Source organism: Engystomops pustulosus, chromosome 4 (assembly GCF_040894005.1).
Source record: "Engystomops pustulosus chromosome 4, aEngPut4.maternal, whole genome shotgun sequence".
Lineage (NCBI taxonomy): Eukaryota > Metazoa > Chordata > Amphibia > Anura > Leptodactylidae > Engystomops > Engystomops pustulosus.
The window spans coordinates 11,142,050-11,162,365 of NC_092414.1; the positions used below are offsets into that span (position 1 = coordinate 11,142,050).

At 44.1% G+C, this 20,316-nt stretch overlaps 2 protein-coding genes across 4 annotated transcripts in view; one reads left to right on the forward strand and one right to left on the reverse strand.

The window, feature by feature from the left end:
- The window catches only part of TIMP3 (TIMP metallopeptidase inhibitor 3), a 29,486-nt gene extending 10,875 nt beyond the window's left edge, over window positions 1-18,611 (forward strand). The window contains exons 1-5 of one of the 2 annotated variants that reach the window (XM_072145123.1): window positions 5,851-5,896; window positions 6,780-6,862; window positions 12,211-12,322; window positions 14,217-14,338; window positions 14,676-18,611. In XM_072145123.1, coding sequence (XP_072001224.1) covers window positions 5,866-5,896; window positions 6,780-6,862; window positions 12,211-12,322; window positions 14,217-14,338; window positions 14,676-14,873 — 546 coding nt within the window. In that variant the 5' untranslated portion in view covers window positions 5,851-5,865 and the 3' untranslated portion in view covers window positions 14,874-18,611. Of the gene's footprint in view, window positions 1-5,850; window positions 5,897-6,779; window positions 6,863-12,210; window positions 12,323-14,216; window positions 14,339-14,675 lie in introns of those variants that run through there. The other variant, XM_072145122.1, reaches the window with a different exon arrangement.
- The window catches only part of SYN3 (synapsin III), a 221,593-nt gene that overhangs the window by 82,837 nt on the left and 118,440 nt on the right, over window positions 1-20,316 (reverse strand). The window lies entirely within an intron of this gene.

A 20,316-nucleotide genomic window follows, 5' to 3' on the forward strand; every position in this document is an offset into this window, starting at 1 on the left:
TATAGTATTTCAGTATCATTTTGGCACTTTAATGAAGGTATAATATGACAGTATGCTTTTTATACTATATATCAGTTATGTAGGTACAATATGGCAGCATTATTTGACCACTGATATATCAATATTTGGTCACTAGTTGCACAGATTTTCTCACACACATTCAGGTGGAAACATTACAGTATATTTCCCCTATATCTGTCAGCTATTCGCCATATGAACGAGCGGCTATTGAGCATCCTATAAGTCAATAGTGTTTCCTGACAACTCCCCAGAGGGGTCCATGTGAACGACCTCGCCAAGCTCTTCCTCTCTTTGAAATCCACCTGCGCCCTGCCATATTCCTCCATCGCCGGCCCTGGATCCCATCAACACCAGGAAGTGCGCTAAAGCTGTACCAGAAACTTCACGAAAAGTCAGCATTAATGAGCGACACTGGATCTACACGTGAAGCGCTGCCTATTCAGCGCTAAGAGGGGGAGGGCGTCACTTAGGGGTTTCCCCCCGCATCGGGGGACTATTATAATGATATTTCTTCCTGCTATTTTTATGCCTCTTGTGTGATTTCTATACCATCTGTCCATCGCGCCTTCGCCGGCTTCCGCTTCAGCTGTACAGGGCGTGATTGTTGTGAGCAGAGGAAGACGTATATCAGCACTTGGAAGTAATTGTCTGAGCTGAGGAAACGGGCGTCCATCGAAAATTCCCACATCCAGATGTGGCCCAAAAATATACAATATTGTGAATGATTTTTTTCTTAATTTTACATTTTATAGCTGTATTTATACGGTGTAATGGCGTCCGATCCCGGTGATATATATGTGACTGAAAATTGTTGCACAATTCTGATCCATTAATGGTCTCATTTTACCTCAGGATTGGGACTAATGGGTGACATTTTATTATTGTCATTTTGACACAGATTTTGCATGATTTCTGATCTATTTATGCTCCGTCCCAACCAATATGGCAGCTACTGCATTCCCATGGATTGTCACCCAGTTTTTCCTCATCAATTTTGGAAAGCTGCATGACGACCCCCATGGCCTTTAGGCAGACAATGGCCCCCAATGAGAGCCCCAAGTCAATTCATAAGCCTCTTCCTCCTGCTCATAGTCGTCAGGGAAGACAATGGAGGGCGAATTGATCTGGTTTAATAAGTAAACTCTAAGAGTTTGGACTTTACACAGACATTTTAGTCTTAGCTAAGACATTTTGTCTAGGTAAACAAGGCCTAGACAAGTTTGGTCTGTTATAACCAATGAAACGGATTCTGTTATATTCAAATCAGCACTGAAAAGATATAAGCAGAAACCTGATTGGTTGCTATGTACCTCACAGAGAGAGGAAGAGCAGTTGTTCATAACAACCTATCAGATCACTTATGTTATTTTCCAATCTGTATTGAAAAGACGTAAGCTGTCAGCTGATTGGTTGCTTGAAACCTCATGTGAAAACAGCAGTGCAGACTCAGAAATCAATGGCTCATCCCGGTCACATGACCATTCATGACTTGGTCAAGTGATCACAATATTTCGCCTCCCTGTGGGGTTAAATCGATGGTGGCCGCGGGCGCTGTGGGAAAATTTGTTAATAAAGTTATATGAGCAAGTGGCTTTGATTCAATCAAGTATTACGTTTTCAACAAGAATCATGGAAAATTCCTTTAATTTTTTATTTACCTTTATTGAGGTATTAAGTAACCTTGAATGATGGACATTGTAGTGCTGTGTGGCTTTATGAGACAATATTATACTGTCTGGCTTAGATACACCGGATGGAGCTTAGATACACCAAACATTAACCCATTAACAGTGATACGGTGGAAAGTTAAGAAGTCCATATTTCTATCCATATGGACAATATTCCACATATAATACCAAAGGGACATCCTAAGAAGGGGGGGGGGGGAGTGTTTCATTATCACATCTCCTCTCCCGTTCTCACACTCAGACCTCAAGGGTTTGATGACGTCACAACCAGTAATGTAACGTCTCGCACGTTGCCTTCAGACATCACACCTAGCACTCAAGACAGTTTCCACTACCCGGGCCCCTCATGCTACAAACAAACCATAATGGATGCCCACTACAATCTGGACGACGCTTGTACAGCGTATCAGAGCTTCTTCATCACCCAGACACGTAGATATGTTTCGGTGCACGGAAAGCAAGCAGAGATCTTAATAACATTGAGGAATTTGAGTTATTTCTGTAGGAAGAGGGTAATGTGACCATTTTTTTCCATCTTTCCCCGCTTGAATAAATCAATGAGGGCATCAATCATTTCCCACAGTTCCTGAGGTCAGAGGTCAGTTACCTCTATGGCGGCCCGTCACCTTCGCGCCCCTATAAAGGTGAACATCACCCTCTTCTCCGGCGCGGTGACATGTGATCGCCAGGAATGCCAGTGGATCGGCTTTCAATAATATTTTACTGGGTCTATTGTGGGAAACTGTCACTTCCGAAAGACTCCATGAGAAGCTGCGGACTATTTCACACCTAAGTGATCGCGTCCTCTTGGCGGGCTGGCGGCGACCAGTTATGCTTTGATGTGCGCGCCACGTATGGGGGCCCCCCGACACATGTATCCAGTCACTCAGGAAGAAGCGAAATGTCTATTTCCTGGAGGAAAGCTCTTATATATCAATACACCTCAATTCACAGCTGAGGGTCTGTTACAATCCCATCCAGTCTACGTAAACTGGCTGATATACTTTACCTTCACTGACACATTGTAACAAACTATGAAGGCAGGAGGGAGACTGCAATTCTGATGTGTTTTATGAAGGATTCTGCATATACAAGGTGCAATTGTAGCAAAAACTCAGCTGTGAGAAGGAACTAGACCGATTTCTAATAGCATACTTCTCCCTGTAGGATACATTGTTACACAAAACCAAAGTCAAGGGAGGTGGGGTTTATACAGATGTCCCCCGAAGAGGGACGTTTTGTGGACTTAAAGGGGCTGCCCATGTTATCTATAGGATGAGTCATTAATATCATATAGGTGGTGCAGCGCCATTCTCTGTCTAGTGGTTAAACTTTGTTACTACAGTACAGCTCCCGATCACTGGAGGTCGCAACAGCCAAAAAATTTGATTTTTTAAAAATTATTTACAGAAAAATTTCAGTGCTGTGATGCGATTGGGCATCCATACAGTAGATGGGTATCCAATACCCGGTCCCCATGGCTGGAAAACACTAACATCACACAAGTCATTAACATCCTCAGACGTCCGGTGCCCTGGAAGTGGGTATAATTGATGCCCCGCTGTCACCCAGCACATATAACCTCCCGCAGGTCAGGGCCCGGATCGGGTGTCTGGATTCCAGGGATGACATTCCGTGCACAATTTCCTAGAGATCATGTGTGATGGAGATGGAAGTCGTGTCCTCGGGGCTGTCAGGAGATCCGCACTTCAGATTTATTTACCTCTGAGGAGCTTGTGATGTCATCAATTCAGCAAGATGATGTCACTACATGGGAAACCTTCAGGCTACCTTAGGCACTGCACTGTTTAGTAATACTGCCCCCTACAGTAATATCATCTCTCAGTAAAACCTTCAGGGGTAATAGTGCCCCCTATAGATTCCGTAGTATTACCCTATTGATAATAGCACACTCTTTAGATGCAATACTATAACTCCATTGATAAAAGCCCCCGCCAATAGAGTAGGTAGTATAACGTTATTGGTAATAGTGGCCCCTAAAGATTCCCTAGTGTGTCTCCCAAGGTAATAGAACCGGCCTATAGACTCAACTGTAGGTAACAGTGCCCCCTATAGATAAACTAGTGTTACCTAATTGGTAATAGCACCCTATAGATTTGTGTATCCCCATTGGTAATAGACCCCCTATAGACTCAGTAGTGTAGCCCTATAGGTTATAATGTCCCCTATAAATAAACTAGTGTAACCTCATTGGTAATAGTGCCCCTATAGATTCATCAGTATATCCCCATTGGTAATAGAGCCCTTGTAGACTCAGTACTGTAACCCATTGGTTATAGTGCCCCCTACAGTAATATCATCTCTCAGGGGTAAAACCTTCAGGGGTAATAGAGCCCCCTATAGATTTCATTGATAATAGCGCCCCTTTATATGCAATAGTATAACTCCATTGATAAAAGTCCCCGCCTATAGACTAGGTAGTATAACCCCATTGGTAATACTGGCCCCTATAGATTCCATAGTGTGTCTCCATTGCTAATAGAACCCCTATAGACTCAACTGTAGGTAACAGTGGCCCCTATAGATTCATCAGTATATCCACATTGGTAATAGAGCCCTTATAGATTCACTAGTGTAACCCCTTTGGCAATAGTGCCCTCTATAAGTAAATTAGTGTGACCCCATTGGTAATAGTGCCCCCTATAGATTAGTAGTGTAACCCCATTGGTAATAATGTGCCCTATAGATTCAGTAGTGTAACCCCATTGGTAATAATGTACCCTATAGATTCAGTAGTGTAACCCCATTGGTAATAATGTGCCCTATAGATTCAGTAGTGTAACCCCATTGGTAATAGCACCCCTACACCAATGGGGCATTATTATCAGACACATTTAGGCCCCTCATCTGGTAATGTAGAGGTTAATCCGTGGCCCATGTGTCAGGTGTCTCTGTATCGCAGCACTGTACAAATAAATATTCTCGAGTGTTTGTGTGAGTCTTGGAGATTCCTTAAGGGCGAGAAAAATGAACACAGCTTTGTACGCCCCTCCGCAGCACATTCCGCCCTCGGCACATCTCTCCGCCGTTACGTAACGTTACATTTTTGCTCATTTTGGGAAAGTTGGGTGAGAACTCATCTTAAAAGGGAAAATCACTTAGCTTTCCTGACCTTTACTTCTCACAGTTGAGGGTCTGCTACAGTTGTATCCAGTCTAGGGAACCTATGTTAATGTAAGGGGGTTATTTTTCTGATTCCCTGGTGTAATAAGGTGCGTAACAAGCCCTTCAATTTTAGCGAAAAAGTGAAGTATCCCATAGACCTCCTTGTTTGACAGGGTCCATAATTTCACGCTTCATACCAATAGTTACTTTATTGTAACCAAAAGAACCCTTTGGTCAATAAAAATGAACTTTTATTAATAAATATTTAATACAAACCCTTCAATTTTCACACCTTTTTAAGACCACTGCTTGCTGTTAGTGAATATGTACACCCTCCTTTTCATCTCTGGGCTAAAACCTTCCTACAGTCCCAATACTTTATACAGCTAAGGGTTCGCTACAATTGCATCCAGTCAAAGAAAAAACGGAACTCCACCTTGATACGTTTTAACTGCACTGACACACTGCAGCAAAAATGAAAAAATGAACTTCACATGAAGTTGTGCTGATGATCTTTTAAGATCACACCTATGCATTTTCTAAAGTAGCCAAGTGGGAATTTGGAAAAACAGAACAGTTTTTGGGGCTGACCATTCCCTTACGGGGTGTGAGCACCTCCCATGTGTGATATTTACACTCCACTTGACAATCATTAGTGTTCATTACATAATGTAAAGAGCCTTCTGGAGTCTAAGTCTAATTTAAGATGCCAGGAGGTGTCCCCCCCCCTTCCTTTTTGGGAGCCTCCTGTACATTCCAAGAAACTTGGATAACATGGAATGGTCTGTATTGTAACAAACCCTCAGCTGTCAGAGGTACAGAAAAGTTTTGAGCAGGCGGTAATGCTTCCATTCACTGACAGCAAGCAAAAATATGGAAAATGGTGAAAAATTGAAGTGACGTGAGCCGATGGCCCACAAGCTGTACCAGGCTCCGCGCCAAGGTTGCCAACCACAAATAGGAAGTCTGTGTGTTTCCCATAACGTTAAATCAGTGGGGCCTCAGTGTTGTCACATTATAACAGTTCTGTATGGTTTGGCGCCGGTTCTGGCGGTTTTGTGGTGAGCGGCTGCTCATGATGACTACATTGTGCACATATTTTGGAGTAGGGATTTATTCATCCCATAGCGGTGATGATGGGGGTGTGGGGCAGGTGGAGCAGACTTTATTGAGACAATGAATCGTGTATCTGCAATGGGATGAGGCAATTACAGGCCGTAATGGCTCCTAACCACAGGGTGTATCTGCTCTCGTTACCAGAACATCATGGGTGAGGTTGATTAAGAGGGACGCAAGGGAATGGATGAGAGAAGACTGTTAATTATTCGCCTATCGCAGCCACGTCACTATGGTGATTGCTATAAAACTGCCTGTTAAACCTACAAAATCTAGTAGGCCTCATTTTGTTTCTGGTTCTCCCAAGAAACCAATCAGAGCTGAGCTTCTATGTCAGAAACTTCTCTGGGAAAATGAGAGCTGAGCTCTGATTGGTTGCTAAGGGGGAAACAGACAAAATGTGGCCTAGTAGTTTTTGTAAAATTTACATGCAGTTTTATAGCAATAGGTGGTCAATATTAATAACGCATTTCCAATATTAGGGATTAAAAGGGTTTCTAGGCTGGAAGCCTCCGTTAAATATCACCACTATTATTATTATTATTATTGATAATAATGTTACCAATTTCCCTCATTCCTTTATATTAGTCTATCCATGAGTTAATTAGAAGAACACATCTGCCGTGTACCAAAACCAGCGCCACACCTGTCCATAGGAGCTATTGCAGCTCATTGCCACTGATGTTAATGGAGCTGCGTTGCAATACCAGACACAACCTGTGGATGGAGGGGGCGTAGTTTCTGTTATGAAGCATAACGTCACATACATCCTATTAAGTCACACTATAATAAACCAATCCTCTCTGTCGTTTTTTTAACCCTTCACAGTGATAAGAGCCAAGGTGGTGGGGAAGAAGTTGATGAGCGATGGTCCCTTTGGAACAATGCGCTACACAATCAAACAGATGAAGGTAAGCGAGTGCAAGCTTCCAGCAGCACAGAGTATTTCAGAAGTGCTGATTTTCCGTATGTTGGGGAGCAGTGGCCTTGTATTATGATATGAATGGGAGCACCGGACCTCTCACTAGTCAGAGTTACCTATATAGTGTGTGGCTCTGCCGCAGCACAGAGCACTTCAGGACGACAGAACTGTGGCATGAACAGAGGGCATAGACCGTTTACGGAAAATATTTTAGGAAAAATGCGCATACAGAGAATGATTTACGTATACGTGGACTTTTTGACAGTCTGATGACATCATCAAGGGGTGGCCTAGGACGTTGTAATGACATCATCGGGGGAAGAGTGACGAGTGTAAGAACACAGACTAATTGAAGCATGGTGAATGGTGATGTGATGTCAGACCCCCACTCTATGAACGGGAACCCTCATAAACCCCTGCTGTGTACGCAGCTATTTAACCCCTTATACCCTGCACTGTGCATTCCTCCGCTCCCCAGGGGATGGATGTAGTAAAGCCCTGATTATATCATCTGTTTACCCCCGGATCGGGCTGCTGGGTCAGTAAACACATGAAGTCAGCGGCCTCGCCCCTTCGCAGAGGTCTGGACTGGGTTAGGGTGGCCTCTCGCGTTCCGGGGTTCTACTTCCAACCTGGGACACTCTAACTACTAAACGCTTCTGGGCAAGTGAAAGTATTTTCCGATGCACATAATAAAAATGAGACTGATCGTTCCTGGCCCCCGGGAGGTAGCGGGCCGCAGACAGGAGTGGCAGCCATTCCTCTGCCAATACTCCCTTCATAGCACAGGACAAATCCATATTTCTTAAAGGAACGTGAAACCTGAAATTCTCTCTCTGCATGCTGAGCAGGTGATTCCAGACTATTGTTCTCTCTAGTAGCAGTCATGTCATCCCTTTAAGCGAGGGAAATTAAAGTCATGGGTGGCTGAGAGACATAGCCTGTACCCTACCAAGCACTTTAGAGAGACCCCACTATATACAGATCCCAGGCCAGACCCTTCTATATACAGACCCAGAGCAGATCCTCCTACATACATATCCCAGACCAAACTCTCCTTAATACAGACCCCAGAAAATATCCTCCAATATACAAACCCCAGACCAGGTGCCCTATAAACAGACCCCAGACCAAATCCTCTTATATATAAAGAACCCAGATCAGACCCTTCATCCTTACTAACCCCAAAACACTTTTATAAACAGACCCCAGACTAAACCCTCCCTATTGATAGAACCCAGACCAGAACCATCTTGTATTCATACCCCAGACTATAAACCTCCAGACCAGACTCTTCTATACACAAAGCCCAGGCCAGTATCCCACCATATACAGACCCCAGACCAGACCCTGTTATATACAGAACCCAGTATCCCCCCCATGTGCAGACCCCAGACCAGACCCTGTTATATACAGAACCCAGGCCAGTATCCCACTATGTACAGACCCCAGACCAGACCCTGTTATATATAGAACCCAGTATCCCCCCCCCCCCCATGTACAGACCCCAGACCAGACCCTGTGATATAAAGAGCCCAGGCCAGTATCCCGTGTTATATACAGAACCCAGTATCCCCCCATGTGCAGACCCCAGACCAGACCCTGTTATATACAGAACCCAGGCCAGTATCCCACTATGTACAGACCCCAGACCAGACCCTGTTATATATAGAACCCAGTATCCCCCCCCCCCCCCCCCATGTACAGACCCCAGACCAGACCCTGTTATATACAGAGCCTAGGCCAGTTTCCCACTATATACAGACCCCAGACCAGACCCTGTTATATACAGAGCCTAGGCCAGTTTCCCACTATGTACAGACCCCAGACCAGACCCTGTTATATACAGAGCCTAGGCCAGTTTCCCACTATATACAGACCCCAGACCAGACCCTGTTATAAACAGAACCCAGGTCAGTATCCCACTATACACAGACCCCAGACCAGACCCTGTTATGTACAGAACCCAGGCTAGTTTCCCACTATGTACAGACCCCAGACCAGACCCTGTTATATACAGAACCCAGTATCCCCCCATGTGCAGACCCCAGACCAGACCCTGTTATGTACAGAACCCAGGCCAGTATCCCACTATATACAGACCCCAGACCAGACCCTATTATATACAGAGCACAGGCCAGTATCCCACTATGTACAGACCCCAGGTCAGACCCTGTTATATAGAGAACCCAGGCAAGTATCCCCCAATGTAAAGACCCCTGAATAGACCCTGTTATATGCAGAGCCCAAGACAGTATTCTCCTATCCCCCCCCCCCCTCCCCCATGTACAGACCTCAAACCAGTCCCACTGTGTAAAACAGATTCTGTTTACAGACCCCCAGACCCTAAACTACAAAAGATTACATATGTCAGTCAAGGAAAGACAAACACTTAAGGACACCCAAAAATAAATACAGTCAAACACCCACTAAATATAGACACTGATCCCATCGTTTTCTATAGACACCAGACCCCTAGACAGGACACACTGTGTATACAGACCCCAGGCCAGAACATCCCTGTTTACAGACTCTAGACTAGATCCCCAAACTAGGAAACCTTACAGATCTGATTCCATGATACCCCAAAACATCAGAGCACCCAAAATAAATAGTAAACACATTTCCAATTACTTTATCCACCCCCTTCCCCTGACTCTGACTCCAAGCCAGAAGCCTGGTACACAGATGTTGTGACAACCCTAATATGAAGGTTCATAAGGGACTATGGAAGGGGTTAACTGATTTGGCTACGACCTCCCCCCCGGTCATGAGGCTGGCTTATTTCCTCACCAAGAAATAGAGGAGAGTAATACTTTGGCACAAACTCTACAAAACCTGCAACTTATTAAGGGAATAAAGCTTCAGGGAGTAAGGAGCGGGACACGGGCCGTCTGGGTAACAATGGCGTTATTTATGTACCAAAGCCTAAGGGGGGCTCAGCGAGGGGCTCACTGCGATATGACGATTATGAGATTCAGCTGCGTCCGTGTGGAAGAAGATTTGCAGAAATTGAGATTTTACTTCTGGATCAGTGGACATTGAGCAGGACAACCCTTGCATGAGCTGCAATAGTGTAGACCACCAACTTATGATCACCTACACAATGTCTAGGTTCTTCTATGGTCAATCGTGGGGCTATTTGGCTGTAGGTCAACTACGACGTGATGGTCTTCTGACTCTGGTGTTAAAGAGAAACCACCAAATAATTCACACCTACCACGTGGTGAAAATTGGATTTCTAAGAATCCATATTCAACCATGACTGACCGACTCCGGACAGCTTTGGGTTATCATGCTAGGACATGACGAACTTGAAGAAGCTGAGCTTTGTAGGGAGTAGATATGGAAATCTTCAGTTTGACGCACACCTAATAAGTAGGTTCTTACTAATCGGAATAGGTGGTGCACCAAAAAAAACTGAAAATAATCCAAGATGAGAAGAAGTAAACCAAAGCCAACTTTCCAAGGAAGTGTCGAATTATGTTACATACCAAGAAGAAGCTAAGATAAATGAGAAGATGTCTACTCAACCAAAAGAGGAGGATGGTGGTCAACAAAGTCTTGGGACAACAAAAATGTCTCAGTGTCCATAGCGTGTAAACTGAAGAGAAGCTAAGATAGATAAGTAGATGTCTCATCAACCAAAGCAGGCTTCACTGAGGTCTTAGGTCATGAAGATGTCTTAAACACACGGAAAGGAAGAATGGTGCCCAATGGTTATGCAACAAGCTAAGAAGTCTCTAGGACGGGCAGATTATCCTCCAGGAAATATGGTAGAAACATCTGAGAATAACCATATGTCTCACCAACTAAAAGGTCTTAGGAGGTCTTGGTCCTACAATGGCCATGCATCAATGAAACTACGACAGTACCATGCTAAAACGATTTCCAACCAAGCTGTAATCATACACCAGAACATCAGAGGACACCTCACTAGCCAAAAAGGTCCTAGGACAGTAGAGGGGATCTCAGGCAGGACTATATCTTCCCAACCAAATATGAGGATGGCGTTCATCAATCATGAAGGTCTTAGGACAAAAGATGACCAGAGAGGTCATAGGACAACAAAACTAAGAAGATCAAAGGACGAGTCTCCAGCAGGGTTGGTTTACTGCTCTTCATCCATACACCAAACATTGGGCATCTCACCAACCAAAAAACGTTTTGGGACACACACATGTCTCCATGGCTTAGAAGGGATGGATGATGATCTCTGTTCAAACTCACAAAGCTCCGAAGATCTTGGGATGAGCAGATGTCTCATTATCATATAGGGTCATTATACTTCTCTTTAGTCCTGAGGAACATAGGACATCTGACCCACCAAAAGGTCTTAAGACACGAAGATGTCTTAATGACCAGCAGAGATGGATGATGCTCTCTGGCCCAGCACCAACGGAGCAAAGACGGATGAGCAGATGTCTGCTTCACCAATAGGCTTATTCTTCACTCATGAATCAGAAGAACAGAGAAGGTTTCCGGGATGAATAGAGGTCTTTCCATCCAAAGAGAAGGATGGTGGTCTTCATTCAGGAAAGTCTTAGATTGAGCAGATGTCTTGAAGAAAAAGCATTGCATTCACCAATTGAACGTATTATATGGTCGATTGGTGCTCGTCCTCTCCTTCGAAGATGCTTTGAATTCCACAGATTATTATTTCGACATGTCGGGCAAGGAAACTTCTAGAAAGGTTACATCAAGATTATGAAGGCCAATGATGTAACTAATATTGACTCTGCATAAAAGTGTCCGCTCCACGAGCTCTGGACTTGGCAGTCGACCAACGTTCTACTCTGAAGTCACCATTGGCTACTAATAAAAGTGGTAAAGTCCACCCAGAGCGCCATCTGGGACTGATAACGGGAAGGCTGGGACTTATTAGCCTGTCAGGCACCCAATAAAATCAGAGCAAGAATGATTATCAGGAGCGCGGTGTGGAGCTGACCGCGTTCCCATAGTCAAAAAATGGACGTGGCGTCTCGTCTCCACTATATCATTACATGGATGAATGATGTGGGTTGTGTATGGTAGCGTTGTGATGATGGTATATGGCGGTATTCTGTGGGCGGTATAGGGCACTATTATCTTGGCACTATATGGCAGTATTATTCAGGGGTATATGAATAGACCATGGGTACGGTGCAGGCAGCCGAGGATCTCTTGCTTCTAGTCCCCCTACACTTTCCTCCCCTATAATATACTTAGGCGTTCCTCGAGTTCTTGGCTCGTATACATTATGGAGAACATATGTACGGAGCGTGCGCTGCGCATGTACGTGTATTCTTGGGCCGTCTTGCTTGGTGCTGACTCCTTGTGTTTGCCGATTCCCTGCAGATGTACCGCGGCTTTAAGAAGATGCCTCACGTTCAGTACATCTACACCGAGTCCTCGGAGAGCCTGTGCGGGGTCAAGCTGGAGGTCAACAAGTACCAGTATCTCATCACAGGTGAGTGCCAGCGTCAGGCAGCTCCTGGAAAGGGCTCCGATTTTTATCATCCCTAATAAAATTACAATTTTACACGTACATCCCTACTAAAATCCTATAATTTCACCTTCCTCAGTCCCGTATAAAGGACTTTGCTAGTTATCGGCTGAAGAGTGAAGTTCTCCATAAAACAAGTAAAAAATAGATTTATATTCCAGGATTGTAGCTCCTGAGGGCGTGTCCTAACACTGCTGTGCTCTTAGTTCTCTGCACTGAGCTATATTGCATCTCTCCTCTGATGAAAAGCTGTATTTGGATTGTTGTTAAATGCTACATCAATTGCTCATATAGAGGAATAAGGGCCAGGGAAACTGTGAGCTCAGAGCACAGCAGTGTGAGGACATGCCCCAGAAGATACAATCCTGGAATGTAAATCCAGTTCTGCTGCTACTAACAAAACACATTAGCAGTGTGAGAACAAACCCCTAGGGAAAATCCTGGAGTAGAAATGCATATTTCACAGTCCTGCTGCTACTACTAAGGTACACAAAGGTCTGATTACACATTTTCAGAGATAATGCCAAATACTGGCTAAAGAGAGAACAGAGCACTGGAGTGTGAGGATATGCACCCAGTACAAACCTGGAATATAAATCCACATATCACAGTCCTGCTACTACTTACAACGTACACAAAGTTATGATTACACATCTCTCCAGGGACAATACCCAACACTGGCTGCAGAGAGCACAGGGCACAGCAGTGTAAGGTCTGATTACACATCTCTCCAGGGACAATACCTACACTGGCTGCAGCGTGCACAGAGCACAGCAGTGTGAGTTCTGATTACACATCTCTCCAGGGACACTACATAACACTGGCTGCAGAGAGCACAGAGTACAGCAGTGTGAGGTCTGATTACACATCTCTCCAGGGACACTACATAACACTGGCTGCAGAGAGCACAGAGTACAGCAGTGTGAGGTCTGATTACACATCTCTCCAGGGACAATACATAACACTGGCTGCAGAGAGCACAGAGCACAGCAGTGTGAGGTCTGATTACACATCTCACCAGGGACAATACATAACACTGGCTGCAGAGAGCACAGAGCACAGCAGTGTGAGGTCTGATTACACATCTCTCCAGGGACTATACATAACACTGGCTGCAGAGAGCACAGAGCACAGCAGTGTGAGGACTGATTACACATCTCTCCAGGGACTATACATAACACTGGCTGCAGAGAGCACAGCAGTGTGAGGTCTGATTACACATCTCTCCAGGGACAATACATAACACTGGCTGCAGAGAGCGCAGAGCACAGCAGTGTGAGGTCTGATTACACATCTCTCCAGGGACAATACCTAACACTGGATGCAGAGGGCACAGAGCACAGCAGTGTGAGGTATGATTACACATCTCTCCAGGGACAATACCTAACACTGGATGCAGAGGGCACAGAGCACAGCATTGTGGGGACATGGCCCCAGGTACAATTTCTGGATTATAAATCCATATTTCACAGTCCTGCAACTACTAACAATGTACACAAAGGTGTAATTATACATTTCTCCAGTGACAATAACCGATACTGGCTGCAGAGAGCACAGCAGTGTAAGGACACTCCCCTACAATCCTGGAATATAAACCAATATTTTACAGTTCTGCTGCTACCAACAACATACACAAAGTTATGATTACACATCTCTCCAGGGACAATACCTTACACTTGCTGCAGAGAGCACACAGCACAGCAGTGTGAGGACACAGCCCCATTGCTGGAATCCTAGAATGTAAATTAATTTTTTCACAGTCCTGCTGCTACTAACATCTTACACAAACATATAATTACACATCTCTCCAGGGCCTATAGTGTCCTCCATAATATAACCGGACTCGTCTTCTTTTTAGGACGTGTGTACGAGGGGAAGGTCTACACCGGCCTGTGCAACCTGATTGAGAAGTGGGATAAGCTGACACTCGCCCAACGCAAAGGACTCAACCACCGCTACCACCAGGGGTGTAACTGCAAGGTAAGACCCTAAATATGGTGTGTAATAGAGAGTCAAGAGGGAATTATTATAATGGGGGTCCAATATTTATGCAAACACCTAAAGAAGGGGGTTACCAAAAACTTACACTGGTCTGTAAACAGTAGAAGAGATCCCGATGCAGCGCCCTCTGGTGACCTGGAGTTATAGTTAATATTTGAATTTTAACTGACAAAACAGTCAGTTAAACAGTAGACCTGTTTTAAGCCCCGCCCCCTTATGAGCCCTCCCACCCAAGATTTAAAGAGACAGGAGCCCAATTTTTTTAAAGTCAGAAAAACACTAAAAATATTTTAAAAAATTATTTTTTTTTTTACAGATCAAGGCTTGCTATTACCTCCCATGCTTCATCACCTCCAAGAGTGAATGCCTGTGGACGGATATGCTTTCCAACTTCGGCACCCCCGGCTACCAGTCTAAGAATTACGTCTGCATCAAGCAGAAGGAAGGTTACTGCAGCTGGTCCAGAGGATGGACTCCCCCAGACAAATCCGTAATCAACACCACGGACCCCTGAGGCCACACCCCCTTGACTGTAAAAAGGACAGTAACCCTGAAATATATACAGCAATGAAATTAGTGCCTGATTTCTTGCTACAATTAGCACTTGGAACACATAAGTCTTTACCATCATACTGAAAGTATATTTTTAATCACTCTTTTTATTTTTGTAAAAAAAAAAAAAACATTTTTTTGGTTTTTTGATCACCCATTTGCTGTGGATTTTTTGGTTTCAATTTTTAATTTTTTTTTTTTTCAATTGCAGTTCAACCTCCCGCCACAAGAGGTGCTGTGTTCTGTCAATGAGATTTTTAAAGGGGGTGGAAGAGAGTAAATTGGGAAGGTTTTTTTTTTTTTTTTTTTAAATATTTCAATGTGACTGATTAAAAATAATGGACCGGGTCACCCTCACGACCTCTCGTGGAGAAAAAACGAGGCTAAGTGACGGGTTAGAATGGTGGTAATTGCTGTCCGTGTGTGTGATGCCTTGCAGGTCTGGGCAGGAATATCCAGAAAAGAAAAAAAAAAAAATAATAAAAAAATAAGCTATTTTGGATGACTATGAAGGTTACAGTGGTCCCAGCTGTAAATGGTTAGAAGGGTCACAGATTCCGAGGCAGCGCCCTCTTGTGGCTCAGAGTCGAGTATTCGAATATTTGAATTCTAACCGACAAAAATTTTTTTACCGCATTTTTAACTGTAAAATAACAATAAACGGGAGGTCTGCGTTTGATACGAAGCTAGGATCCGATATTTTTTTTTAAACAGTACAGTATAGGAGAAGTATGATGGGAGGTATCATTGTATATTTCAGGAATGGCGCCACACCTTCCACAGGTGAATGCAAAAAGTTTTACTGGTCGCCCCTGGAAACAGACTGCACAACGTTGTAGTCAGGTCAATCGAAGTGAATGGGGGCGGAGCTGCAATACCACACACTACCTGGGTGGCGCTGTGTACAATGAATAAAAAAAATTTACAGACCAGAGTCCTGAATTTACAGAAATGAGGACAAAGCAATAAGCAAAATTGATATTAAAGCTGAATTCATCTATTTTTGGGGCACACGGGCGACAAATAGCTACAGCCGTGGTAATAAGCGTTATAAAATTGTACAATGCTGTTGCACCTCCAAGCCTCTAGAGGCGCTCTTATTCACTGTTTCAACCAAGGACTACATACATGTTAAAAATCCCTTCAAATTAAGTGTATGCAGTGACACCGCCAAGCCTCTAGAGGCGCTCTTACTCACCGTTTCAACAAAAAAAACTACATACATGTTAAAAAATTCCTTTAAATTGAGTGTATGCAGTGACACCTCCAAGCCTCTAGAGGCGCTCTTATTCACTGTTTCAAAAAAAAAATCCCTTCAAATTGAGTGTATGCAGTGACACCTCCAAGCCTCTAGAGGCGCTGGTTCTTTCGACTGTGTCTCTCTGCTGCCTCCTAGTTGTAGAGGACTCAACTTGCAGGTTTTGACAGTCCATCCTCAGACACCTTAGTCAATTTTTTAGGATATCCTTGCTTAATGGAGAAAAAAAAAATAATTTTTTTCTTAAATTTTTCATATTCACGTGAGAATATTCCGGAATCCTGGTGCCTTGACCTGACCCTAAAAATTCTATCTTTATTTTTTTGGTTTGCTTTTTGACTGGATATTATTTTTTTTTATATATAGATTTATTATATGTAGATCTCTAATATAATTTTTTTTTTGTGTGTTTTTTTTTTATCGTTTCTGACAAAATGGGTGACTAAAGTAAACGTTTTACCGCGATTGTGTGACGTAACATATTTCCCGTTTATATATATATTTTTTTCTCTCCTATTATTTATCGTTTGTAGAGGATTTTTTTTTTAAATATATCTTCACTCCATTCCACGTAGGGAGTAGTTTTTTAAATGCCATTTACAGGTTTTGCTATATTCTATCACAGATAAGGATATTTTATATAAATATATGGCTTTTTTTTAATATTTGCAGAAAATATTCTTGATTTACTGATGCCGAGCAGTGTGTTTTATGTTTTTTGGGTTTTTTTTGTTGTTTTTTTTGTTTTTTGTGTAGATAAGATTCACATTGCATTTCCATAAATCTGATTTGTATGGGTTAAAAATACAACTCCCATCATCCCTACTACAACTTATGGTCTCAGCATCGTCCTAGAAGTCTGTAGAGTCCTAAGAGCTACTGGTGACCCAAATTTAAAGGCCAATCTAAAAAAATTGTGTAAAATTTCTTACAAAATTCTCTTCTCCATTTACTACCAAAGTGAAAGTTAAAAAAATTTTACTGGTAACCCCTGGAAACAGACTACCGTTCATCTGACTGTAGTCAGTCATGTGATCAAACAAGTATGTCCGTTAAAATTCAAATTTTTGGAGTAGAACACAATGTGGGAGATTTATCATCAAGTTTCTGAGGTAAAACCGTTCTAGTTGCCCATGGAAACCAATCAGAGCTCAGCTTTAATTTTATAACCAGCTGTGGGAAAATGAAAGCTGAGCTCTGATTGGTTGCCATGGGCAACTTGAACAGTTCTGCTCTAAGAGACTTATGATAAATCTCCCCCAATGTATCAGTACAACATATTGAAGTGGAGTTTCCCTTTAAATCCTGTTGATTCAGGCTCATCTCTGCATTCTCATTGTACTCTTCAAAATGGCCGCCTCATTTCGAGAGGAAGATGGGGAGGGAGGGGGGGGTCTGATGTCAGTAAACATTTCTAGGAAAAGCAGAGTAAGTGGTTCTGTGCTTGATGGTGCCGGTAATGGGTACAGCAAACAAAACCGGCCCTTCAGACCACTCAGCAATAACCAATCAGATAAGTGATCAAAAAAATTAGGGTTGCCACGGAGACTAATGGCTTGTTTTTCAGCCCGGACAGATATACTAACGTACAGTGCAGAGCATTGCACCTTTGTGTATCACCCGCAGCCTTTGGTGGGCTACAATCAAGATCTAAAGACCCTAAGGCCTAGTTTATTAAACTATCTAACAAGAGAACCAATCACAGAGCTGCTTTTGATTCTCAAACAGCTGTGGAAAAATAAAAGCTGCGCTCCCATTGGTTTCTAGGGCACACAAGGCCATTTTTGTACTCGTTTTCAGAAAAGGGACCCAACAGGCCTCAAAATGACTTCCCAATTCTCCTTGAATGTTCTGGAGTCTCCCCCGCTAAAAAAAGGAGACCTCCCAGAATCCTAGAAGATGGGTAGATTGTTGGATTGGGGGTGGGGCATAACATTTCTCATACTCCGCCCCCTTTAGGTCCTGTATTTTGTATAACAGTGTATTCATCTTACCTAAACGTTCGTTTAAGAACCTCAAATGTTCCTTTGGGTCTTGGTAGTGTCCAAACTCCTCCCCCTTTAATGGTGGCTCTAAATGGACCAGCTGAGACCGTATGGACTATGTCAAGATGTGGCCAGGATGCTGGGACTTGTAGTTTTGCCAGTTACTAATTACCCTTCCCTTCCCCCCTCCCCCCACCATGCCGTGTACAGGACAAATTCGGATAGGCTGGTGGACGGGTGCAGGACCGCTGGGCGGGGCCGCAGCGAGCCGTGCAGGTCCAGTGGGCGGAGCTCTGCATCCTGTGGGTAAATCAGCCGATTCGTGTGGAGATTTGTGTAATGTTATTTATGAATTGTATATTCTGTGATTGTATATTGGCTTCTGCTCTAAAAATGTCTGTGTTTTGCGGTATATTTTATCCTAAACATTAAACAAATCCTTTATATTTCTATCAAATATGTGGTTGCGGTGTCTTCTGTTACTGTAGATAGGGGGCAGTACTCCACCGTGGGTATTGGAGGCTCCAGTAGGCTCCCCTACAAGGTCAAGGAGAGGAGCAGGGAAGACATGAGAAGGGGGTAACCATGACCATCCTCCACCGCACCAATACCCGACCTTACCAAGATCCTATTCCACATTGACCGACCTTAACCTCCTCCAACAGGTTTCAGGGAGAGGATTTAGTATGGAAGGCAACAAAAGAAAAAACTTAGACCTTCCTCTATCTAAACCTCTCCATGACCCCACTTCTCCAAATCCTATTTGACTATGATGCCATTCCACCATGAAACAAAGTTTACTGTGAATCCAAGATCTCAAGATTGTACCAGGGCAAAAATCTATGTACTATGATCCCATTCCTCCACGGACCCCACTTCACCATGATCCCATTCCTCCACGGACCCCACTTCTCCAAGATCCCATTCCTCCACGGACCCCACTTCTCCAAGATCCCATTCCTCCACGGACCCCACTTCTCCAAGATCCCATTCCTCCACGGACCCCACTTCTCCAAGATCCCATTCCTCCACGGACCCCACTTCTCCAAGATCCCATTTGACTATGACCCCACTTCACCATGGACCCCACTTCACCATGATTCCATTCCACAATGGGCCCCACTTCACCATGATTCCATTCCACAATGGGCCCCACTTCACCATGATTCCATTCCACAATGGGCCCCACTTCACCATGATTCCATTCCACAATGGGCCCCACTTCACCATGATTCCATTCCACAATGGGCCCCACTTCACCATGATTCCATTCCACAATGGACCCCACTTCACCATGATTCCATTCCACAATGGACCCCACTTCACCATGATTCCATTCCACAATGGACCCCACTTCACCATGATTCCATTCCACAATGGGCCCCACTTCACCATGATTCCATTCCACAATGGGCCCCACTTCACCATGATTCCATTCCACAATGGACCCCACTTCACCATGATTCCATTCCACAATGGACCCCACTTCACCATGATTCCATTCCACAATGGACCCCACTTCACCATGATTCCATTCCACAATGGACCCCAATTAACCATGACCCCATTCCACCATGGACCCCAATTCACCATGATTCCATTCCACCATGGACCCCACTTCACCATGATTCCATTCCACAATGGGCCCCACTTCAACATGATTCCATTCCACCATGGACCCCACTTCAGCATGATTCCATTCCACCATGGACCCCACTTCAGCATGATTCCATTCCACCATGGACCCCACTTCAACATGATTCCATTCCACCATGGACCCCACTTCAACATGATTCCATTCCACAATGGGCCCCACTTCAGCATGATTCCATTCCACAATGGACCCCACTTCAGCATGATTCCATTCCACCATGGACCCCACTTCAGCATGATTCCATTCCACCATGGACCCCACTTCAACATGATTCCATTCCACCATGGTCCCCACTTCAACATGATTCCATTCCACAATGGACCCCACTTCAGCATGATTCCATTCCACAATGGACCCCACTTCAGCATGATTCCATTCCACCATGGACCCCACTTCACCATGATTCCATTCCACCATGGACCCCACTTCACCATGACCCCATTCCATCATAGACCCCACTTCACCATGATTCCATTCCACCATGGACCCCACTTCACCATGATCCCAT